General features: G+C 36.8%; 1 protein-coding gene across 1 annotated transcript in view; it reads left to right on the plus strand.

Annotated features, from left to right (window-relative positions):
• MIPEP (mitochondrial intermediate peptidase) overlaps nt 1–23,972 on the plus strand; it is a 65,900-nt gene extending 41,928 nt beyond the window's left edge. Inside the window, exons 16-19 of the mRNA XM_036404174.2 lie at nt 2,018–2,137; nt 15,945–16,066; nt 16,877–16,950; nt 23,731–23,972. Coding sequence (XP_036260067.1) covers nt 2,018–2,137; nt 15,945–16,066; nt 16,877–16,950; nt 23,731–23,825 — 411 coding nt within the window. The 3' untranslated portion in view covers nt 23,826–23,972. The remainder of the gene's footprint in view (nt 1–2,017; nt 2,138–15,944; nt 16,067–16,876; nt 16,951–23,730) is intronic.
• The last annotated feature ends 2,411 nt before the right edge of the window (nt 23,973–26,383 follow it).

Raw genomic sequence — 26,383 nt, forward strand, 5'->3', positions numbered from 1 at the left:
TTAGGACTATTACATGAGGTAATTTTCAGGTCTATTCATGGTACTTACTGCGGGTCATACTCTTAGTCACCCTTGCTGTCGTAAACCTGTAGCTTTTGTTAAACTGTGTAAAAAAAAAAAAAAGAATGGGATTCTAGTGACTGGGAATGCAAAGCCATTGTAAAGTCTCTTTCTCTTCTTAGATAAATAAGAGTGAAGTATTTTTGCAGTCTAGTGTAGATTTCTCTGTATATTTTTGCTCTGAACAGATGCTTTCTGGCTACTCTGCGTTAGTAGATGGACAATGTTGAGTGCTTACATGTCTTGTTCAGTGTTGCTGCCTGGGACATAAAACTTGCAGTGTCATTAATGGGTGATTTTGTGAGTTGAGTCTTACTGACCTCTCTTCTTTTCCTTAGCCATGGCTAATGAGGAGCAAGCAGGAAATCTAGGAGTAGCTCCTGCAAGTCACAGTTTATTCACCCTCCTGCTTATAACACTCAGTTTTTCTTGGAAAAAAACCCCAACGTCTTGTTATTTGCCAAGAGAGACTGTCAAAGGGTTTATCAGAATTCTGTATGTTAGAAGACAGCTTATTCAAACAGAAGGATTGTACTCCTCCAGAAACAGTCACATTTTTGATGAAACTACATGTTGTATCCAGAACAAATAAAAATATTCTGAATTCTGATAAATTATTAAAGAGTTCAGAATTATTTGTACTAACATTTCATAATAAAGAATCTCTTCTGAGGTTCAAGGAGTTGTGTTAATTAGGCAACAGAAAACATCCAAACAACTTTTTTTTTTCCTAAAATTTCATGGTTATAGTTCCTGGAGCAGTGTGTTTATGTCATTGGGGGTGGTATTGCCCCTTATAGGAGTGTGACTGGGCCTGAATCTCTAGCCAAATTATTTGCTTAATTCCTTGCAAAAAAGCTTTTTGAGGCTCCTTACTGTCAACTTTCCTATGAAGTGTGCTGACTAGGGGATGACCTGACCTCTTCCCTTGAGCATCTGGATCCATCAAACTACTTAAAAATATCTTATGTTGTAAAGCAGTGGGTGTCCTCTGTCTTCCTTGCACTTCCACAAAATACAAAATCTCCATATGAAAAAAAGGCTGCAATAATTTCTTCTGTCCATGCCTCTTTCATGTTTGTTCTTACCATTCCAGATACTCTGCCTTGCTGTCTTTGCTGGGAAAGTCTTTTTAATGGTGCTGCTTTCCCACTCTCTGAACACCTCAGTTATCTGGTCATGCACCTGCATTCTGCTGTAGTTCACATGCTTAAAAATTGCTTATGGATCAGCTCTTACTTCTGGCACAGTACCCTCCTGGTGCAGTGTGCTTTCAGCTAAGCTTACACTTCAGCAATTTATTGCTCTGATGGTGAGAGCTAAAATAAAGGAAAGAGTGGCCTTGGTACTACACTGTTGCAGGGCTCTGGCAGAAACTCAGTAGTGTTTACAGCTCTGTGTAGTGGGCATGGTGCTTTTAGGTCAAAGGGTGGACTTGATAATCTTGGAGGCCTTTTCCAACCTCATTGATTCTGTAATATTCTTAACATAATTCTTATGTTCGCTGCCTAAGCAATAAGTTGCCCCTGCAGGGGTGAGGTGTTCTCATGGCTGCATGTACATGTCTTGAAATAGCTTATTTTGCAGTGTCCACTTAAATAACTTCAAAATAGGAATTTAAAAATACTTTTCTTGAAAAGAGGAATTGCTGGAGGGCCTTAGGGACAGATCTTAATTTATTTAAAAGGTGCAGACAGTTTAGTACTCCCAGTGTGATAAATGACATAAACATGGATTTATGAAAGGTCATGATGGTGGTGGTTGATGGACTCCAAAAATCTGTTTCCCTCCTTGTATAACATTACCATGTTATGCTAATTATAGAAGATTTCCAAACCATATATATTTAAACTATTCCCTCTCCCTAGTCCATCTCTCATGTTCTTTTCTTTGTGTCTTTTTTGGTTTTCATATGCCAATAACATGTGTCAAAGACAAATGTGTTTTCTCTCTTCAGGTTTTTTATGCTGTCTTGGACCAAATCTACCATGGTAAACACCCTCTAAAAAAGTCAACCACAGAAATTTTAAAGGAAACACAGGAGAAAGTTTATGGATTGCCATATGTACCCAATACAGTGAGTAGCAACAGAATAACTATAAACTGCATCTTTTCTTTGATAGCATAATAATGCCCCTTCCTCTCCATGACCCTTGCCCTGCACACTCATGTGTTTACTGCTGTATTGTTATATTGAAAGAGTTTTCTTTCTTTCACTCACTTTATCCAGAGAGTAGGGATGTTTTCGTATAAATGTAGTCTTTTAATGATGAACTTCATTATCTTGCCTTTATTTTCTTAGTAAAGAAGGCACTGGAAACAATATATTGGAAAGAGGGTTTATTTGAGCTTTTCAAAGGCTGCTTATAAAAGGCAGCAAAACACTGTGCTGCAATTGGTGTGTGTATGCTGTCTGTCAGCATGAGACAAAGTGTGAAGCAGGAAACGGAAGTGTTCTTCTCACTCTATTCCTGTGACCTTTGTCATGTCATTTATGCTTTCATGTGTGATCTGAAAGTGAAGAAGTCTGGAGTTCTACTGAGCTATCTAATTTTGATCTTCATCACGACATGCATTTGTTCTGTACATCATGTGACAGCCAAAGATGTAGTTTGTATACGGCAGTCACGGGATTTCCTGGTCTGTGTGAAGCTGAATTCCTGCCTGGAGCCTGGCCCCACCAGTCGCTGTTTGACACTGTGGTCAGAATACCCAAATGCTTTTGCTGCTTCACAGGAAATGTACTTTCCTCCTTAGCAAAATGTCTTTACTTCTCTGAGAATGGTGTTGGGAGATCTGTTCCCTCATCATAACTGTGCTGCCCCTGCTCACACCTCCAAAAGAGTGTAACATCTTGTCGTGAGGCTATGATCATTTTGAAGTGGGACAGCAGGTTTTGGCCTGGAACTTAATCCCAGCAAAATATACTGTGAACTTCTGAATAATCAGAAAGTCTATGTTTATATTTATTGAATGTAAAATTAGTGTCAAGAACTGTAACACAGTTTAAATTTTCAGTAAAATATTGTGAAACAATGCATTAGAATAACATTAGTTCTCTGTAGAATATTTAATGTCTGTAGTTTGTCTTGCTGTCCTTTGCTGTTCCTCCTTCCAAACTTGAGACACATTCACATGTTTAATTTGTAGTCCAGATAAAAAAAAATAAAAGCCTTGAAGTAAGGGTTGGGGTCTTTAAGTGAAAAGTATATTTCTTCCTTTCATTTGATTTCAGAGCTAGACATTGAAATACAGTAGAGTAGGGACCAGGTGGTTTTTTTTGTCCGATATTTGGCTAGGCACTTAGAGAGCTGGCAGAGAAAACAAAGTGTTTTGATTATTTGAATTTATCTGTTCTCTATACCTTTAGATTGCATTATGTATTGTTAAGTCAGGCTTCTATGTCTTAAGCTAGTGGTGTTGGATAAGTGAATTTCTTCCTTAGTAAGGATCTTCACTGCATTAATGTGATTTTTCTGTAGCAGCATTGTCAAGCATCCATTATTATTTCTTCCTGATGAACCATAATTCTCTTTTACTGCTCTTGACAGGCATTTAAACGCAGTATATATCCTCTTAATGTACTTGGTTGGGCTTCAGTCTTATTGTACAAACTTATTTTCTGGAGTAGAGCCACAGCATGTGTCTTCTGTCATTCTCAGGCACAGCTCAGATAATAGGACAATTTGCACGTGTCTTTTTGTTACAGTGCTTTCAAAATGAGGCATACAGACTACACCTAGTGAGTAAAAGCTACTGCTGCACCTATGGGCTGTACTTGTTTAAGGTAAACCTAAGCATCACGTGTTACATGCTAACAGTAGGAGGGATAGTGCAAAAGAAGCCCTGTTGAGAGATAGCAGAAAATAAGTCCTCTTGAGGTCTGTATTTGCCATTCAAACAGATTTTGCAGGCACTGGGGCAGCAGGCATTGCACAAAGCCGTGTTTGCATTGGCTGCTTTGATGCAGACGGCCACGGGAGCTGGTGCCACATGCAAGGCAGAAAGGAAGTCAGATGGAAGCATGGAGAAACAGCACCCCACTAGACTTTGTTTGTCTGAATAATGCAAATCTCAATTTCTGGCTGGCCACTGCTTATCTGTTCAAAAGTATACAGAGTTTACTGCTGGCTCCTGGAGGATGAAATTCCACTGGGATTTCATTGCTCTGTTACTGAATGTAGAAGCTGATGATTGCCAGGCAGGGGGCAAGGAAATGTATCTGCCTGTTTTTGTAGAGTCCGGCAGTTTTTGTTGCCAGAGGAGATTAGTGTTCCTGAGTTTAGAAAGCGAATAGCAATTTTGCTATTCACTGGATTCTTGAGTCCTTGTGATCCCTTTAAAAAGCAGCCAGTCTTCTTTTTGATTCTTGTAGGTAAGCAAGATAAACAAAATAGTAATGACCATATGTTTTCCAGCCATTCCTTCCTGAATGTACATTGTGTCAAAATCTGTGCACTGTGGGGAATTCAGTACTCTGCTTTTGCTCCAAACTTTTGTTCAAATCATAGCTTATTTCTGATCTCTTGTGAAGTCAGTTTTCATTAATTATGGCCTGCCTTGCAGTTGATGATACTGTCTGCTTTTAGAGTGTCTCCCTTGGTCTCTTCTACATTTGTCCCCAGGATGCCCAGAGAGGCTTTTGAAAATGTATCGGGTGACCCTTTGATCAATCTGAGACATGATCAAAGTTTCTCCCCATAATCTGTTGCTTAGTCCCCTCATGTCCCCCAGGTTCAGACTTGAAAAGTACTCTCCTTTGAGACAGTTATCAAAACTTAATGATATGCCACTGCTAGTCCTTCGCCAAGCATAATAATTCCTATCTCCTACTGGGGGCTTGGTTCAATATTGTAACAGAAAATGACACACAGTGTAAACAGACTCTGCAATGATAGTGGAGTTTGCAGCCTCCTGCAGTTACAGGAAGAGCTCTCAATAATGAAGTAGTAGTACAATAAACACCACCTGCCCAGATCATCATACCTGTATTTTCTTTGTGAAGTAGTTTGAGTTATTAATTCTTATTTTCAGAAAATTATGGACTCAATATATTAATTGTCTGTCCATTGTAGTAACCTTTCCTAATCTGGAATTTTGGTGGGAGATGGTTTGACTGTGACTGTGAGGAAAAATGATTTTGAAGAGTGAGGCACAAGGAATCTGGATTCCTTTTTAGATGACTGCCAAATAGTCCCTTTTGCATTTTTCAAATTACATGGTCTTCTGGTAGGCTTTTTTTTCCAGAAACAGCTGAATTTCTTGTGTGGTACTTGAATACAAAGTGAGATGATGGAATTTAACCACACACATCATTATAATTACTTTTGATAGGAGGCAACATGTTGGTATGCAGGGTGCCTTTGATATTTTTTGGAACACTGAATAATTTGCTATATGCCTTTTTGTTTTAACATATTGAAAATACAGATTACTTCAGAAGAACCTTTACTGGTACCTTAAAGTGTGCATCAGGTTACAGGTTTAATTATGGCTATATAGTTTTGTCCAGAGTGTAAGTTTCTTTGGCAGCATGGCCTATGGTTGCTAGTGTTTGGAAAGACCAAAACACCTGTGAGACCAAAAAATGTTAGCCAGCCAAGTTTGCCAAGAGAAGACAAGGCAGGTATTGTGAGAGATACCCTAGAGCAAAGATGTGTATGAAAATGGTGTATCACCAGTGTGGTTGCTAGTCTGTCTTCTTCCTGCAGCTGGGAGGACTCTGCCCAGACAGGGATCCTGACCTTGGAAGGCTCCACCTAGGTCCTTGTCTTGACTTGCTATGGTTGTGTGTCTGTCTTGTTCCTGACAAAGGAAATCAATGGATGAGATGCAACCTAACATTTGGAGTGCTTGCTCAGGGAGGCTGTCAGGCACTACGGGGAGATGTGGCTTGCCATGGGAGCTGAAAACACAAGTTTTTCATTAACAGGGAACATGCAGAGGCATGGGTGTTTGGTCAGCTGAGGAGGAGTTGATGTCAATAGGCAGAACTGGCTTCTCTACAGGGAGAAAATACTTTTTGCATCACACATGGTTGCTGTGAGCCAAAGCCTCCTGTTTTGTTGTTGTTGAAGAAAATCTGTGTGCAAGAGAGTGTAGTTTTAACAGGCTTATTCCTCAGCCTACTGAGGGCTGGCTGGCAATTTGAGTGAGGTATCTTGTTACAGAATTTGCCATCTGTGTTCTTGTGGCATTTGTTGTCTTAGGATTTCTTGTTAGGTTTTTGGAGTGACTACTAAAGTGCAGTTATATATAACTCTGTTTTTGTATAAAATTTCATGTGAATATCAGTAATGCATATAAAAAGAATAAATAGTCAGACTGAGCAAGCAATGAGGCAGCTGGCTTAAAGTAAATAAGAGATAACCTTTAACCTCTGATGGTAAAAGTGGTTTTGAATTCTGAAAACTTAACTCAAATGGTGAACATAAATCTTAAAATTATTGGTAAGGAAGGCTAAGTAGTGGCCACGTATTAAATTTTAAACTGCAATTTCACTTCATATTTATTCTGTCTAGAACCTTCCAAAATTCATTTTAGATTTATTAGGCTAAACTATGATGTAACCTTAGAACCTAAGGAAAACTGAAAGACAGTTAAAGAAAACGTCAAAAACCAGTTACAAGGTAGAATGGGTGCTATTGGCAAAGAGCTTTTAAAACAACAATTCTGGGTGGCAGATGAGAGAGTAAAATTTATGGTGCTAATCAATAAGATGCTAAAAAGAACTCAATGGGAGAAAAAGCCTGTATATCTGACTGTCTGAGAAAGGGAGGTTATTAGAAAAGTAAAAGCCATATAAAAGTGTGAAAAACGGAATACAGGATAAGTTCTAACAAACCAGAAGTAAAACTGTGGAAGTTTCAAGCAGCTTAGAAACCAAACCCAGCAATAATAATTAAAGACAATGTATCAAAAAGAGGAAGGCTGCCAGATATTTGCTGGAACTGGAACATAGCTAAGTATGATTATTCAAAGGACATTATGTAGTTATCCAAGAGACTGAACCAAGGATACAAACCATCCTGATGCAAAAAAGATTGGGCGGTAAAGAACCAAGCCCTTTAAAACTTTATTAAGATAATAAAAAGTAGAAATCATTGTATGACTAGACATAATTAATAAAAGAATGCAAGAATTCAGAACAATAAAGGCTAGAAATACTGAGTTGAGATTTGCAAGTAGAGAAGGTAATAGAATTCCATAATTACTCAAGAAACAAGAGAGGGGGAGAAAGAGCAACAGTAAATGTCAGAGAAAGCAGTGATATTCTCTTCTGCCTCAACATTTTTTGAACAATAAGTGAATTTTGATTAGGTAAGTAATACATGCAGTTTTTGAGATGGATTAAAACAGTAGTGAGATTAGAGAATAAAATAAAATAACTAGATTAGATGTAGTCAGATTTTCAGAATATTTAAGCTTGTCAGAACAGTCAGTGACTTGGAGGAATTATCACTCACAAACTCATGAAAAAGTAGTAGTGTTATGATAACTGCTCTTATGAAGGGAGAAGAATTTGGGAACTGTAGACTAATTGTTCAGATTTTGTCACTCAACAGGTAATGGCAGCAATTATTAAGCAGCTCATAAGTACCTTGAGAACAGTCAAGTGAGCAAAATAACTCCAGTTTTGTTAAGAACTGCCTCAGATGGGAAAATCCACTTTCTTCCTAAGACATTGATTGATCTTGGTAACAGGATGTAAGTAATTGATAGCATAACTCTATGCTTAACAAGCTTTCTAACACTTGCAAAACATAATTGTACTACCAAACTGTAGATTTGTTGCTGAGTCAACACACAGAAAACATGCTGACAAAGCAGGTGGAAGCTTAGTTTCATACAGGGACGTTTTAAGTGGACATCACCAGGAATCTGTCCAGATTGGAAACAGGAACTACAAGGAAAGTTAAGGAAATCCAGTATTGGGCTAGCAAAGAGAAATTTATATGGGCACACATGAATGGTATTGAAAATCTTTATGAAAAAAATATTTGGAATTGAGGCTGTGATTATTTGTTTCTTATCAATGAGAAAATAGTAGGAGAGGAAAAATTATGTAATTTATAGCAAGTGTGACTATGGGTAGTATCTAATCTTTTAAAGTATTGTTTTCCCTCATTTGTTGAAGAGGGAAGCAGACACCCAGTATGTCTCACCTCTCTTGTAGGCAGTTTTAGAGAAACCACTGTTGTAGATCACAGAGACATAAGTTTCGTAGTAAAGCCAGAGAGCCTTCATAGAGGATGGCTTTTCCACTTCTCCCTCTGCAGTTACTTGAAAGGTACTGATGTTGCTCATATTGCACTTTTTTGAGTTTTGAAGAGGGATGAAGTCATATGTTATTACTCAACCCCTTGAAGTTTGTGTAACCCCTTCAAGGTAATTTTTTACCTTGCCATGTTGGAAACTAAAGTTGTTTATACAGAGTGCAAGTCCCTGGATTAGTTTTCATATGAGCCTTTTTAAAAGTATACTGTAAAATCGAGTTGAAGAGTCTGGGTCTGAGGAAAAGATTAATAAAGGAGTGCACAGTGAACTCTGGGGAAGTGATAGTTCTATAAATAATTAATAGCTAAAAGCCATTTCAAGAAGTGCCCTGCTGAGGTCAGTATTAAAGTAGATGCTGGGACTTTCAAAAGCTCTTAAAGTCACCTTTCAAGGTTTGTTTAGGTTTCTGTCTTTGTGGAGTTGAGTTCATTTTATGATAAAGAAAATGCTGATAGCAAATACTCTGAAGATTTGGTTTTCAGTGGTTATATGACACTATTCACTGGGCAACTATCTACAGCAGTAGAGTGTTTACAGATATCATAAGATATGAAGCACTTTTAAGGAAATTCTTTTTCCAAGTGTTAGCCCTATGAAACTCAAACATACTTTAGTGATAGCATTTGCCATATTTACCATGTGGGAGACCATTTTAAGAAGCAGTGCAAGAAGCAGTTGCATATGTCTCCTGTTAAAATTCTGAATATATTTAGATGTATTGTACATATATAAGAAAGCACAGATAGCTTCATCTAGTTTGATATAGTTCTCTTTTCATGGCTCCCATGTTCTTTTTCCCCCCTGAGATTGCATTACTGGAGCTATATTTGACAGTGTTATATACAGCTGAATACCTCATTGCCATAAACACAGCCTAGAGAGTCTGAAATGAAATTCTCTTCAAGTGCTGTGGGGGACTATCTTTTCTATGAAAAGTCAAACTAGAAAAGAACAAGACAAAGGAACTATTAGCACCCTTATTTCACAGGAGGTGGCTGAGATGAGATGATTATAATTTCTTTAAATTCACACTGCACTTGTAGCAGATTAAGGATTAGAGTTGTGATCCCTTAAATCCATTTCTGAAATGACTCTTAAGATAGTAAATAAACAGTAAACAGGTAGTGATTTCATCTTCCAGTGTTGGTTCAGGTACTTTACTTGATTAAGTTATACTTGCAAATATATTTTGCAGTTACCATGTTGCTTAAGGTATTTCTTGGTTTTGTAAGGGCTTATTTTAAGCAGTGTTTGTGATGTTTATTTTAAAATAATAGGTCAATACTTAAAATTAGGTTTAATTGGAAAAGTATTGTAAAAAATTTGGGCTTCAGTGCAAGTCTGTATGCAAAGGAAACGGTGACTTGATTCTGTTTATCTCAGGCTTATGAATTTAAAGCTTAGGCAATAATAGAAATTACTAATTATAATTGAAGAGGGGGTTATTGCATGTGTATGTATATCTGTATAGAATTGCCTGGTATGACATGAAAGATTTGTTTGAAAATCGTATGTTTGCAAATTTCTTATGTTTTGCTTCAAAGACTAGCTGTAATTTTTACAAGTAACACTGTCTCTTAACTTGTCCAAATAAGATCAGTTAAAGGACACAATAAAGAATCAATTTTCATATCTCGGTGTCTTTTAAAGATTTGAAGCAATGCATATCATACATACAGATTTTTGATGTCAGTATTCTTTATTATGACCCCCATCTCCTTCCCTCAGTCCATTTCTGGAGAGGAGAAAAGAGGGTATAGAGTAAATAGTTCTAAATGATTTTGCTATAAGCAGCTCAAATTCATGAATAGTTTATAAGTAAAGATGAAATATTTTTCTTTAAGCAATTCAAAGACCATTTGGTACATATCTAGAATCACCTAAGTGGTTAATTGAATGTTAAATTCCTTTCCTCTTCCTTAGTGTAAACAACTGCAAAAATATTTACATTTCCTGCCTTGCTAGATTTATTTATCATTTTATAATAAAAACATGGAAGTGTTATAAATTGAAGTCTTAATCTCTTGCTTGACTCACTTTCTGAAATGTCAGCAGTGTCTCTGGTTTGGTTTACTTTGTGTTCTCTCCATTCCTAACACAGAAATGCAGAGCACTGGAAAACTGAAGAGTATTGATATTAGGCGAGTTAGAGATGCAGCACGAGATGAGGTTTCTTGAAATTAGTTTTCTGTTATTCTAAGCAAGATTAGAAACTTCAGGAAAGAAAGTGGTTCTTTATTGCATTTAATTATTATTGTGAAACTACAGAAGAATGATTATGTAATTCTTTAAAACTTAGAGGGGTTGAGGTCAAAAATCCAGAATGTAAGTTGACCATGCAAGCTGCTGCTTACCTATGCAGAGAGTTGTTTCTACAGTCAGGGAGTGCTACAGCTTTTCTCCAAAGGTGGCACAAACAGTTTCCAAACTCTGCACTCTGATACTCATCAACCATTTCAAAACACTGGCCAAAGTGTGCTTGTCTGCATGGCAGAGCAGCATTGTCCTGGATTTCTGCTGGTACTGTTAAAGCTCGGCCTCAGCAGAGGGAAATACCCTGTGCTGATTCCCATGCTAACTGTCCTTCTCTCCTGGCTCCAAGGAACCAGAGCCTGCAGCTTCCCCTTGACCTCCCAGAGTTATCCACCCCTGCTGATAGCTAAATTCAAGGGCATTAGGAGCAACAGTGTCACCTGAGTGCCAGACACAAGGGGTTTCTCCACCCAGTAGCCCCTGAAGGAGATAAGTTGGCTGCTCCTTTGTTGGGTTTCCTGCCAGAATAAAATTTTAATTAAGAAGGGGGAGGGTACCAGATATCATCTCCATCAAATACTGTTCTTCATGGAAACAATTCAACAACTTTCTCATTGATGTAATTACTGTAGCACACTTTTTGTAATTAGAAGTCTTAAATGACACGAGTACTTCCCTTAATTTAGTATTGAGTCTTTTCAGGTTCTCACTTGTGTTTTTTGTCTTAAGATGCAAAGCAAAATGGACATAAATGTACTTTAAAGTACCTAAAGCAGAAACTGTTGGAAGAATGTTTTGAAAAGTCCAAGCAATGGTCAAGAATTTCTGTAGGATTTCTTTTCAGAAGGTGTAGCAGGATTTTGTAGAACTGATTTATGATGAAATTAGTGGAACCCTCCAGAACCATGTTTAGCCACTCAAGCAAAAGCTAGCTTAGTATATATTAAGAAGCCTACAGATTTTCTTTCAATTTTGTCTTTTTACCAACACATATAAATTTTTGTATCAGATTATTTTTGTGACAATATTAACAGTTCTAAATTTAAAATTCAAATAATTGAATCCTAAAGTAATGTAACCTTTAAAATAGTTTGGTTTAACTGATCATACCGTATTGTTAAATGAAGAGGCTTAACTTTTGAAGATGGAAGGTGTAGTAAATTATTCAGATTTCTCCTAAAGCAGTAATCCTATCCTCTCAAAAGATAACAGGATAAATATTTCTGTCCTCTACTACAAGGGAGGCCTATGTGACTAGTTTGGGCAAGACACATATAGTTTAGGTGGCTAGAGTAAAATGAACTGAATCTTACCCTAAGAATGTATTTGCAAAGACTTTAAAAAAACTCCTGATAAGGAGTGAGAATACAAAGTATCAGTAAGGTATTTTTGTATTCACATGATGGGGTGGAAAGCCATTGCACATGGAATTTTGGAAATGCTTCAGACATGGTTATAAGAAAAGATTGATAATGTTGGTGGAAAAAAGTCTGTTTAATAGCAGCAGCAGATCAGTCACACACCTTTATTGCACTCTGTTGTGCTGAATAAAAAGCAGGCATGAACATGACCTGTGGATGGCATATTATCATAACCCATGGGCTATGCTGTAAAATGCACTGTTTTATAAACTCCTGGAATGGGTTCATGGAACTTTTTGAAGTAAGCAATTACCCAGAGTCTTCATTAACTTTCTAGCTGCTTACCAAAAATATAACATTTAATAAGGAGACTGCCCTAGTTCTGCATGTCTAGCCTTTACCCTGTCCAAAAGGGAATTTGATATGTCTTTTTTTTAATGAAGAAATATCTCCTTGTTGGAAATAACACAAGAAATCAAGTCATCTTATAGCTGAATTTATTACCATGGAGAAATGGAGTTTTATGCTACAAGATCAATCATTTAGTTTTAAATATTTTTGATAATCTTTTAAATGTCTCTCTTTTTTGTGAGAAATATTTTTAAATGTTATTTATGATAATCACCCCAGTAATGGGGGGTGTCTTTTTATTCATCATAGAACTTTTTAATGGAGCAGTAGCCTACATATTCTTGTGGTCTTTGAACATGTTATTGCCTAGGTCATAATCTCTCCTCTGTATGAAGTAGGAGGAGAGGAAGAAGTTTTTTTATGTGGGCAGGTAGCTTCTTGTGAATTAGGGTAGAGGATGGGGTTTTAATGTTTAAATATATTTTTATAGGTAGCTAAATCCAGTCTTGAAAAGTTAATTGTTAGGAAAGAATAGAATCAGAAAATGTACTTGAATAATGTAATGGTTTCTGGGTAATATTGAAGATTGGGAGTTCCTGATCAGGAACTTAGTGTGAGGACTTGGACAAAAGTAGTGACAGGAAATGATGACATGCTAGAGTTATTCATGCTCTAGAGTGGGGAAAATCTGTACTGATTAAAAAAAAATTAAATACAGGCTTCACATTTCAGTAGGGAATAGCACTGTTATTGGTTTTCCTTTACTGCTGTTTGCAGTGGGAAAACAATCTTAGTTTCAGTTTGACTCATCCTCCATTTCTGTTTCTTGTTTTAGATATTGTTCTGTTCTGAAATAAATTTTTGAAATTTCCACTTCATCATACTTGTAAGCCTCCCCAGATGCAGAGAGGGAGATGAGCAGTGTCATTCCTTGGTCTTTCTGTAGTTTCCTTTTCTCTTATGAAAGGAAACAATGTGACATTTGTTAGTAAAACCTAGCAAAGACAAGGTGAAACAAAATTGAGCAGAGTGTACTGAGGCCATTTAGGTGCAGACTTCGAAATCAAGCTTTTGGTCTTGGACAGATTGCTGAGAAGTTGTTCTTTTCTCCTTGCTTAATTGTGATACAGAGTTTCAACAAACTCAATAAATTGAGTAGTTGATCAACCTTGAAGTGCAGATGAGCTGGTTTAGGTGCAGACCATTAAATGCCAAGAGCATTTGAGGAAACTGTATAATCTGAGGTTTCAAGTGAGACATATTGTCTTAGTTACAGCTTATATGATTATCAAAGTAATTCCTTTCTGATGGGAGAGGTAGAAATATCCTTCAGTATGCCAAACACCTGGAAATTATTTTGTTTGTAGCCTAAAAACCATTTCTGAGTATGTGAAACCAATTTGTCAGTAAAGTTTTCCACATTCCAGAGAGAGAGAGAGTAGAAACTTCCAATCATAACTTTTAAAATTCATTATAAAAGAAACTGACATGTTTTCCTGCTCAGTCTTCTAAAAATGTAGTCTCTCTGCTCTGTTTCAAAATGTGCTTTTAGTGTAATGATTATGGTTGTAATTAAGGGACTAGTTAGAAAAACTCTAGCTATAAAGTATAAACATATACCAAACCAAATACCTTTCAAAGGCAACCAAAATACCTTTCAAAGCAAAGTGGAGACTCTGTGTCTGAGCTGGATGTTGTAAGACACTTGCATTACAGTGAGATACAGTACAGTGCTTTACCTTAAAGAGAAAAAAAGTCAATTTTAAAGAATTTGTACCAAGCATCAAGACCCATAGGAAAATTCCAGGCTGGAGGTCTTTTTTCATCTCATTTAACCTTGCTACTCCTACTTTAGTTGTGTAGGTCACCAGTACAGGATCAATTGCTCACCCATGGCAAATTCCATTTGTTTTGGACACCTGTCTTAGGGTGGAGGTAACCATCTTGTAAAAAGTAGCTTTTGAATGGCTGAGCTACAGCTGACTTTGAGAACTTTATTTGTAGCTGTTGCTCAGAGAAGGTCACGTAGCTAGCAACTTGTTTCTCATCAGCTGTTGGAAGTAATTTAGATTATGAAGCACTGTTTTTTCTCTTTTCTTTTAAGGAAAAAAGACTAAATCAAAGCCAAATACTTTTTTCCACCCTTTCAGTTGGTCATTTTTTTTAGAAGAGACATACATCTTTTTGGGTAATAGAGAGTAAGATAATCATCAGGAATTTCTTGAATAAAGAAGCATAGTTTATTTCAGCTGTAAAAAAGAAGGAATTTGTTAATTACAGTGTGCTAAAGAATCACAAAGACAAATAGTTTTGGAAAATTACATCTGTCCTTTCACTTTTTTGTTTGGCTTCATCAGAATTTCAGCCATTGACTGTAGATAAGAACAAGTATCTGAGAACCCATGGACTTAAATTTAAAATATCTGTTATGCTACATTATTGTTTATCTTTTAGTTCCTCTTTGAAACTCTGTTTTTTATAGTACCTGCAAAAATCGTGACAACAGACATATCACAAGAATGTTAAGAGTTTTGACTTTGGATAGGAAGGCAAATAAGATAGGGCACTTGTTTTCTCTTTGGAGTTTCCTCAGAACCAAAGGGCAGAGGAAGTTTCATACTCCTTCCTTTCTACCTTTCTACAGTCATCCATTCTCATTTCAATCTGTTGGGAAACAGCATTTCAGTTTGGACCTACTTGCTTAACACATCACACTGGAGAGGTGATGAAATCTTCATCCCTGGAGACTTTAGACAGGGCCCTGAGAAATCTCTCCAAAGCTGGCTTTGCTTTGAGTGAGGGTTGGGCCAGATGACTTTTGGAGGTCTGTCACAATTTAAATTATTCTGTTGCAGTCAGGGAAGTAAAAAGAAAAAATATTTTGATTTCTGTGAAGATAAGGCTGATAGTTCTGATTTTCTTTGCTAAGAAAACATAAGGAAACAGTCAACACTAAAAAGCATTAAAAAAAAAGTCTATCATCACTTGAATGAGTCACTATGTGAAGTAACAATCCATAAATGAATAGCAATATAATTGTGGATTATAATCTGCTGTATATACACACATAAAAATGTGCAGACAAGTCTGTGAATTACGGCATTGCATGTGGATGGAATTTGTGTACTTCTAAGATGACTGCCACATGGAAAGCTGTATTTTTAATAGCACTAAACCCAAATCACTATTACCATTTTGTTTCTGACAAAGGTTATAAATTGAACTTTTCTGAATGTGATACTGCACATACCCACATGGAAAATTATAACATACTGTGTTACTTGTAACAAGGTAATTGTGGGCTTTGTTCAAGACCAGTAGAACTACACAGCTATCATCAAATATGAGTAATTTATTTTACTGCTTTATTTTCTCCCCTTCTGATCCTGTTTATATATAGTTTCAATCCTGATGATCAGCCTATTGGATGCACGCCATTTAGATTGAAAAATGCTTCTTCTGATAAAGTATTGTTCATTCTGGGATTTATTTCTGGGGGCTTTTTGTTCTTTCTTTTTTTTTTTTTTCTTTTTTGTTTGTCATTAATAGGATCAGATTTCTTCCATCATACATAAGGAAATGTTGAACAGCATAAAGAATTTAAAAGATAACATGGGGTTTGGGTTCTTTTTCGTTTTACAGGCCTGGCAGCTGCGATTCAGTCACCTCGTGGGCTACGGTGCCAAATACTACTCCTACCTCATGTCCAGGGCTGTTGCCTCTATGGTGTGGAAACAGTGCTTTGCTCAAAACCCATTTGACAGGTAAAAACACAGAAACGTTAAATAGAATGAAATGCTAGTTGCTTCTGGAAAACATGAAACAAATTAGGCGGTGGGCTTTTTTTGACGCAAATTAGTTTTTAGTATTTTCTTGATTTTAAGATGCTACAAAGCAGGAAATAACCACAGAAATATATATATATATACACACACACAAATATACGTGTGTGTGTGTGTATATATATATACACTTTGGGACATGTTCATTGGTGCAAAAAAATTGTGCCAATGTTTTTAAATACAGGTGTGTCTGTTGGGAGACACTGAAATCCTTATTTAGATGTAATTAGAGAGCTTGAAATTCATAGATGCCTAATAACTTGTAATTTTCTATTGAAATCAAAGCAACTGTGGGTATTAAACAAGCTTCATGTCACCAACATCAAAGCTCAGTAGAGCTTTCCTACTCATTTTGCTTTGTGAAATTAAAAAAGCAAATTGTGAGGTCACAAATTGTAAGCATTCTTATACCTTTGCTGAATGTTGAGGACATAGTAACAGAGCAATTTTTCCCTTTGGCACAGTGAAGCCTGAAATGCTCTTCACAAATTAACTTCTACAGGCACCAACACACACACTGCTATGAATAAAATTTTTCTAGTTCAGTTCCTCATAATGGGATTTTAAATGTAATTTGAATTTGAGGAGCTAATGTGGCACCAGCCATTGTTTCAGGGTAGAAAATTTCATTTGGTCTCTGTCTGTGAGGTCTGTAGAGAACCTAGAAGCAAACCTGAGTGAAGGCTAGAGAGGTTGTGTTTGCAGATGGCTCTAACAGCTGTGTTTCTCCAGGGCAATGGGGGAGCGCTATCGTAGGGAGATGCTGGCACACGGCGGTGGAAAGGAGCCCATGCTGATGGTGCAAGGTAGGAAATCAGTTATAACTCTCTTATTCCCTTGCAAAAGGAAGGAACTTCAACTTAACTGCATTTCCCAACTTGGTCTTTTTACTTAAATTATGATGTTCACTGGATTTATGAAAGAAAAATTTAAGTGGACTGGCCACCACCTTTGCATCATGGTCAGTCGAACTCCTTGTGGTATGTGGAGTACACACAGATAGCTGAGCTGAAGTGTTGGAAAGGTTTGTGTTACGAGGTTATCTAAAGAATTCAGAATAAACTTGAAGGAAGATAGATTACATTATTTCTTGGAAACAATAAAGTAGTAACTTTTCTGTACATGGAATTCATAAAATCTCTGGTTATTTTGTATAGGAGAAGTTGAACTTGTTTTGGCCGCATCATTTCAGTGTCATCAAAATATCTTTGGCTGTATCAGTACGAGTGCACATTTTCATGAAATGCAGCTCTGACAACTGTAATAAAGAAACACAATTCATTATTCATCTCACTACAAGATTTGCCTCTTGAATCTGGAAAATAACTTCTAAAAATCATTCATACCCATAGCAAAAATACTCTGTGTGTTCATACCTTAAAAAATAGTGCCAGGAGAATGAAACAAGTTTGAGAAACTGCTGACTTTATCTCAAATCTCTGAAATCAGGGTAAAGACTTTCCTGTGTAATGTTGCAGAATTCAAACCAAACATTACTTTTGCTGTTCCTAAGGTGAGCACTTGCTAAGTCCTGGCACATCTCTCAACTTTCTCTGAAATTCTTAGTATTAAGAATGAGTATGAATTCACTGGCCTCTGTAAACTCCATTTTAGCAGACTGGAACTTCTGGGACTTTTTTCTACAGATAAGGAAGACAGTGGTAACATGTCTATATTTCATCATGAGATTGGCACAGTTTCATGACTGGAACATTTCAGTTCTTTGACCCATCTGTTTATATTTGAGGCCATGACCTCTGCTCTCCTTAGACTCATCATATATTAAGCAACTATATATTCTTTAGGTTGTCTACGTATGTTTCTGATCTACAGGGTTACTTTTAATTCAATATGACTTCTCTTTACTGTTCTTGAAGAGTTTGTATTTGTAACTTTGAAAAACTATGGCCCAGATAGTTTTTCCCTGTGGATTAGAATTTGCAAGACAGGAATTTGCATCTTTACAAGCATATCCAATTTTTACATTGAAAGTCATATGGTAGAGAAAGAAAAAAATGTTTTTAAATACCAGATATGCTTATGATCTCTTTCTGGGATATATTCTTTATTTTACTGAACATGGAATTTTCCTGGAATGTCCTGGAAATTATGTTGAAGTTGCTGGCAGTGTGCTTCTGTGAATCAAGTACTATTTGAATGAAGTTTCAAAATTCATCTGTGGATGGTCTTACAGAAAATCTATGGAAGTAAAACTGGCTTTCCCCCTTGCATGTGATAGGATCCTATGGGAGATAGTGTCAAAGGGCTCACTGAGGTCCAAAGGAGGTGACGTGCACTGCTCTCCTCTTTTCTGCCAGACCAGTTATTTCATCATATCAAGTTATTTAAGCATGACTTGCCTTTGGTGAATCCATGGTGACTATTCCTGATTTTTTTGCTGTTTGTGAGTCTGAAAACAGTTTCCAGGATTAGTTGGTCCAGACCCTTCCTAGGGATTGAGGTGAGACTGACCAGCCTCAGTTCCTTAGGTTCTACTGCTTGCTCTTCCTGAAGATAGACATGACTTTTGCTTTTTTCCAGTCTTATAGTACCTCTCCTGTTTTAATAGATTACTGAGAGTTGCCTGGCAATGCCATCTGCCAGCTCCCTTAGCACTCAGGGTGCATCCTGCCCGGGCCTGTGGGCTTGTTTATGCCCAGTTTTCTTAAGTGTGCCATGATCTGATCCTCTTCCATCAAAGATACACCTTCCTTGCTTCAGATTATCTCCCTGGCCACTTTTGTATTCTGAATTTCACTTTTACACTCTTATTCAGAAATCCTAACTGATACTCAAGATGGTAAAAATAACAAGTGCTTATCAGCAGATTCTTTGTGCCTATCATGATGTTCATTTGTAGACAGTAAAATTAGTTAAGTAAAAAACTTAACAAATGTGCTTGAGTGACTTCCTGAAGAATGAAATCAGAGTGACTCAGGTGTTCTGACAAGACAATAATTTGGTTGCTGATTTGGAATTATTGGAATTCTAAATCGTAGAACACATCTGATGAAAAAAGTTATATTTGTACTTGATTGGTCTGTATTTCTTACAAAAAAAGAGAATTTATGGAGAAAAGTAGGAACAATTCAATTTGTTTAGGTTCAATGAGATTCTGATTTCTCCTGCTGCTTTTTTTTTCATTATTGATATTCCATACTACTTGGTTTCCATCGGTTGCAAAACTGTGCTCCCATAGCAAACAACAAAACATAACTGATTAAAGACAGATTCCACTTTAAAGCTTGTTGATTTTACTCCTCTTCAGAGAAACAGTCCAGAGTCTGTGCTCACTAGTACCCTATTTCAAAAAGTTGTTTAGGTTGTTATTTCAGGTGGTTTTTATATGGGCTTGCACATGTCTGACTTTCGGATGCACATCTGCAGCCTCACCCTTGAAGTGTTTCCATACTTCATTGGGAAGTTAGCCATGTTCATTGGCTGTTTAATAGCAGGTTACTTCACGAGCACATTTCATTTATGCAGCTTCTTTGTTATGATTTTCTTCTCAGAAGCTATCTATTGTTTTTCTTTTGTGTTTGGATATGACCCTAGCTTTTCATCTTTCTCCAACATGATTCCATAGATCTACTGATTAGGAAAGATAAAGGATCTGACCTGTGGAGTTGCTGACAAGGTTCCTGTTTGAACTAGTCTTTAATTAGGAAACACAATATACTTTGTTGTTGTTGTTGTTTGCATTTGATTCTCTCGGTATTTGTTTCCTTTTAAAAAGCCAGAATCATAGAGGTTTTTTGAGAACTTTTTATACATTTTCTGAAGAGATCCTTTTTATCTTACTCCCCTGATAGTCACTGAAATACAGAAATAGTCACAAATACGGATATCAGGAGCAATTGAAAATGGGTAGACAATGTTTTGTCCGATAGGCTTATTTTCTTTTAATTTTTCCTTAGAGAAAAAATACGTTTTAAGAAGAACTTGATTCCTCTGTGATTTTGTGTTGATTACATGGCTCTTGCAGATTTTCTCCTTCCTAGGATTACATGGCATTAGGGATTCCAAATTCCTTTGAAGTTATATAACCCAGGTATCCCTTCCAGGTCCAGTTGTTTGCTGGTTGCAGGTCTGAACAAGATTCAGGTGTGCACCATTCCTCCCTCTCTCCCTTGGCACTCTCTGGCTGGAAAGAAACCCAGGTGCATAGGCAGAAAGTGAATTGCAGTGTGAACACTACTGGGTTGGCTGTTTTGGGAACTAAGCTCATGGAACATATCCTGGAGTGCACTTCTCCTGCAGCCTTGGTGCAGCCACGTTGTCCTTGGGGCTTTTGAAGAAGTCCTTGTGCGAAATGTGTGTGAGGTTGCGCTCCTGCTTTGTTGATGCCGTATTACATTGCAGACAGTCATACTCAGCTCTGAGCCTACATGGTAACCGAACCAACTGACTGTGTAAACAAACACCCATTTGCTCCAATGTTGTTTGAAAATTTGCCTTTCCATGCCTCACACTGTACTTCATGGAGTAATTATAATTTGAAGAGGCTGCAAAAATCTTCAAATAATGATTGTATGTCTCTTTGACAGTGTAAGAAATATGCATAAATCCTAGAAGGTTATGTGAATGGCAACATATGTTAGCTCAAACTACATGGACCCAGAATAATTAGTGTTCCAGGGGGGCAGAGGCCAAATTTTGCCACAGGCTTTATTCTTCTCTCAATTTTCAGTGATTGTAGGTTATAGCTAACCATCTCTCAAAAGGGTGTGGTTAACCACAGTGCTGTAATGTGAAAGAAACTTCAAAGCGGTGAAGATAAGCTATGCAGTTGCCTTAGGCTTGGGAGAGACTGAGCTGAAATAGGAGTTGGGCTGAACGTATTAAAATACACTCCTAAATTTGAAAACTGCAACCATCAGACCTTGTGGACATCTTACTAAATCATTTAGACTGAAGTGCTGAGTACTTACAATATATCAAGGCTGATCTTGCTTTGATATATTTTAATGGGGTTTGAAGAGAGACATGAATACTCTTTAGCACATTGGTGTAGAGTAAGAGGTTAAAACACAGAAAATACCATCATTGCCTGTTTCTTTTGGAACTGTCTTGCTCTAAAATCTGTAGTTATTTATTTAATGAGAGCATGATCATTTCACTACAGTAGGAGCTCTTTAGCAATGACCTCGGTTACTCTCCGTCCCTTCTTTGCAAAAATGAAGTCTGTTGGGGTCTGCTTTTGATGTCAGTGTTGGGAAAATAGGAGTGCAACAAACCACTAATGCAAGAAATCTGAAATCTGTTTTTTGTTATCAAAAGCTGGAACTACTGGATCGGAGGTCAGTTGGACATCACCATTGCCAGAATGATTTTGGAATCTCCTACATATTTAAAGCAAACTTGGTTTTAATAAATAAATACAATTTGTAACAAGTTTTGAGTGATATTTGGTAAGACTGTATTCAGCTGCCCTAAAATATATCCAAGTATACTGTAATTAATTATATTTCTTTTATTAATTTTGTAATATCGAGGGTTGGAATGTTTTTGTTATGATTTGCCATTTTTATGTAAGAGGGGAAATTAAATCTCCTTGAAGATAATCCCAGCTTCAGTTTCTTCTCTTCTGCCTATCATTTATACTGTTGGCTCTTGGTTTTTTCCAATGTATTGATAATTGGCAGAGTAGTTGATAGTGTGTCAAAGAATTGGCTGAACATCATCCAGACTGGCTGTGATTTATAAAGCCAGTAATGGCAGGAGAGTTTTGTGTAATGGGGCTTGAGGAGTGGTGGTTACGTCTATTATGGTCATATTTATATAACATCTCTGCAGTATTTTATAGTCATCTCTCAATCATGGTATCTGGTGATAAAGGGGTGATTGTACATGTTCCAGTGGGCTGCCATCCCTGTCACCTTCTTAAGGCACTCTCCTCCTCTGTGAAAACTGCAGGAAAATATGAGTCTAACTGGAATTTTTCCAAGGCTGCTAGGGAGCAAATATGCATATTCCCCAGCCAGGAACCCGAGAGAGGGAGTCTGCAAGAGGCCACGGCTCTCTGGGGAGCTCAGATCAGTAGCTGGCTATCTGCACACATCTGTTTCTCAGCCCAGCACATAGCAAGCCATTTTTCATTGTGAACTACAGATAATTCCACTGTGATTTTTCTAACATTGGAGTAGATGACAAGTTTACTAAGTACTTGGAAATATTAATTCTGTTCTCTTTCATTTTGAAAATAGCTTGATGCAAACTTCATTTAACAGCATTTCAGTCAACCTATATATAGTGTGAGATTTGTTTTCCTTTTAGTGCTTGCTGTTAATCTACTGGGCTATGGCAGTTTGTGTTGACACTTGTAACATGTTTTTAAATCAGATTGAAATGGAATTCTGTAAGGTCTTAGCAAGAAAATTCTTTTTGGTTGCTCACACCAATTTACTTTGAGCTGATCTGTTTCCTGATGGGTTTTGAATCTTTGTGTTATAGTAAAAGATTATAGTCTTTTAGCAGCATGCAATTATAATTTCCACCAAAAGCAAATATTGTTGAGGATGTGAAGGAATATAAATTTATGTTCAGTAGGTACACCGATCAGGGTAGAACAAGGTTATATTTACATTGGCAGCAGATGCCAGAAAGATAACTTCAAAGAAATACAAAGATTAAATTTTACATTTTTTGGCAGTTGTACTGTTGTTTTTTGGTGGTTTGGTTTTTTTTGTTTTGTTTTGTTTTTGTTTGGTTGGTTTTTTTTTGGTTGGGTGTTTTTTTTTTCTGGTACAAGTTATGCAGTAAATTTTTGTGTGTAATCTTGAAAATATTAATAACAGTGAAAAGACCAACTGTAGGTGATGTTAAATACAAAGAAACATCTGAAAGTAATTTAAAGGGTATATTCTCATGCCATCTAAAAATTGGGATTCTGGAGGGGAAGGGGTGAAATTTTTAGTTTCTCTGTGTATAGAATTACTTGACGAAGTACTTGGGCATGATTCTAATTCATGATGCTAATTTTCTTGTCTGTTATGGTGTAGCCAAGTGTTACAGCTAACAGATATAGTAATTTAAATTCTTGAAAAAAGGTAAGTCCTAGTACTGTAAAAAAGCAAAACTAAAACTGCAGTATATTAAAAATGCTTTTGTTTATGTTTTGTGCCTTGTCAAAATTTTCAGATATAGCTGTATTTTAAATGCTAAATTAAATGGTTCTAAGGTGTGTGTAATGCTTTGAGAAAATACATTATTTTCTGGCTTGGTCAGAACTGAGACTTAAATACCTGCTCAATCACTATTTTATTTCAGTCATTTAGGAATGACTGAGTCTACAGTAACATTGCTTTAAAACAGATATAATTCCCTGCTTAAACAAGGTCTTAATGACAAAAATCAGTTAAAAGCCTTGAAATCTGTCAATTCTGTGCAAATGTGTAACAGGTATCTTGAAGAAATTAAATAATCCCTCTACACTATAATTGCACTTTCTTCTTGACAAAGAAATCTGATAGCTGTTTCTGCTGTATAGCGACATTAAAAGTTTGTTAGCAGTAAGTGCTACCACTGACGAAGCTGTCAAGGTCGCAGCATCCTGATGAAGAGTGTCTTGTCTTGTTTTTTTGTAGGTATGCTGCAGAAATCCCCTTCAGTTGAAGATTTTGTGGATGCCCTTGTTTCAGACTTAGACCATGACTTTGAAACATTTATCATGGACTCATAACAACAGAACTGAATTCTTTTATGGAAGATTGCGTACGTCTTCATAATTGTGGATAAAATATTGTTGTGACTGGTTTTGCTTTTTGGTGAACACTTTCAGAGTTTGACTGTTCATGTTGGTGGAACAGTAATAAATACTTTCATTGGATCACTTGGTTTCATTTATGAAGATGACTGTTTTCCATTGCATAGGAGTTTAAACATGGAATTTGGGAGAACAAATCCTCTAGCATGGTCTGTTAGAAAATTTGATCTTGTTGGAAGAGAGTAAATGGGAATTGAATTCATGTTCAGGGTGACTGGAGGGGCTTGAAAGGTCTTTTGGTGCACACATTGATTCACTATTAGGGTTTACCTCTTGATGTTATGGCCCAGAACTGCTCACACAGGTCATTCTCACATGCTCATGGATTTTCTTTAACTTTGTTTAACCATATTTTTTGTAGGAGTTCTGCATTGGGAAAAACAAACTGTGTTTGAAACAAAGGGAAAATTGGAAAGAAAGAAACTAGGAGCTGTATTTGAGATAAGGAAGAGAAGGATGGGAGAAGTAAATCTGTGGTCCTACTGGTCTGTAATGGAAAATTTTAGGTGAGGAGGAAAGAGGTATGTTGCAACACATAAGAGAGACAAAGGAGTAAAATAAGTACCTTACAGATCATCTGGTCCCTGCATGTTTGTTCACATGGAGTTTCCTTTTAATGATGAGTAGACGAGTTTGGGGAATGGTTTAAAGTACAAGAGGGTGGGTTTTGGGGGGAAACAAAATAATTCGGAACAAAAATGTTTTTCCAGGACAGGCTGGAGCAGTTTAGTACGGTTGCATATTGTATAGTGGATGATGAACAAAGGGAATGTTATCAGTGGGTTTTTCTTTTTCCATCTAAGAAAATTATGAAATGGTATTTGAGGATGTTTTGGGGGAAAATAAAACCCCAAACAAAAAACAAACAAAAAAAAAACCCAAAAAACCCAAAAAATCACAAGTCAAAAAAAAAACCAAACCACTAAAAAACCACAAAAAAAACCCGGGTGATTTTTGCTGTAGGAATGGCCTTGTTTAGAGGTCCTCTGTAGGTTGTTATAAAACCTATTTTAAGTGTCCTGCTCAGTGGAATTGCAGTGAAAGAAGCAAGACAGGAAGAAACCAAAGCTGAGAGGTGAGAGCAAATAACGTAGAGAAGAAAGTAAAGGTAAAAGATCCCAGCCAGAAAAAGTGGGTGTTTGGGAAGGCATAAATAAGAGTGAGAGCTATTTGGATGATTTGCCCTCTTTTTAGCAGAATCTGTGCAAAAGGGTATTTGATATTTTACCCAGTTTTTTCACTGCCTGTTTTTGCAAGGTAGAAGTTGCCTTGTGTGAGTAGCACTGTCATTCTGATAGGGCTGGGTTTAGACATTCTCAGATGCATTGGTTAAGCCATAGTGGGTGCATTTTCAGATTTGTACCACAACTAGGCTTATTTCTTGTACCACTGACTCACCCCACTGTGGGTCTGCAGTTGGTTCCTGAGAGGAAAGAATGAATGGTTTTGCTTAGCAAGCTAGGTGGGCATTTTGCTGTAAGTGAAGTCATTAAAAAACCCACAAAGTGTCAGTTTAGGTGTGAGTAGAACCACATTGTGAAGATGGGAAGGCCTGTAAAGTATACAATAGCTGATGAATGTAAATTTAACAGCCCATAGTGGGGTATTTAATGGAAGTGTATTTCAAAGGGAATTCAAGGGTGTTGCTAAGGGAGCCTCTTATTGTTTGTTGCCTGGGTTTTGTACTGGAACAAACTAGCGATTATGTTTATCTGGAGCTGGCACACGTTGAAAGATTCATTGTGACAAAAAGAACTGAGCAAACGGAAATCCTCGTGCTGACACGGCTCTGGAAGCGCTGCGGTAAAGAAAATAAAGCATCATAATTGGCGGAATAAGCAGAGCATTTACAATTAAGAGATTGCTCCTACATTTTAATTTGAAAGAAAATTCAAATTTAGTGTATTTTTAGTGTACAGATACCTCTTCAAACTATATGTAGTAGTCACATTGCTTTATGCTCATGGCTGCTATTACTTCAGTAATTCACCATCTCATTTGATTCTTCTGCAAACAACAGTCTTTTCAAGGTTTTATCAAAGTGGCATCAAACAATATCTTCTTAATATGAAATCAGATGTCAACAAAGAAAGGAAGAAAATCTTGCCTTTAGCCTGAGCATGCTGGATTGCAGCTTATTGCTCAGATTTATGACTTGTGAGGTATCTGACAAAGACAAGAGCTGGTAGAAAAATAAATACATCTCAGAATGACAGCTTCAGGTTCTTTTATGAAGAAACTCTGTTGAGTCCATTGATTTTTTTTTAATGAAATAACCTTTGAGGATTGAACAGTAGACATGATTAAGCCTCTAGAGAACATATTATATACCACCACAACGAGGTTAACTACAGAAGGAGAAATATTATTCTAAATTTTTTCTCTTTTTTTGATAGTTTCTAAAAATGCTTCCAGCTGTTCAAATGTCTTTTTCCCTTTTTTTTTTTTTTTGCTTTTCAAGAGACTTTTATGTT

Source organism: Molothrus ater, chromosome 2 (genome assembly GCF_012460135.2).
Source record: "Molothrus ater isolate BHLD 08-10-18 breed brown headed cowbird chromosome 2, BPBGC_Mater_1.1, whole genome shotgun sequence".
Classification (NCBI taxonomy): Eukaryota; Metazoa; Chordata; class Aves; order Passeriformes; family Icteridae; genus Molothrus; species Molothrus ater.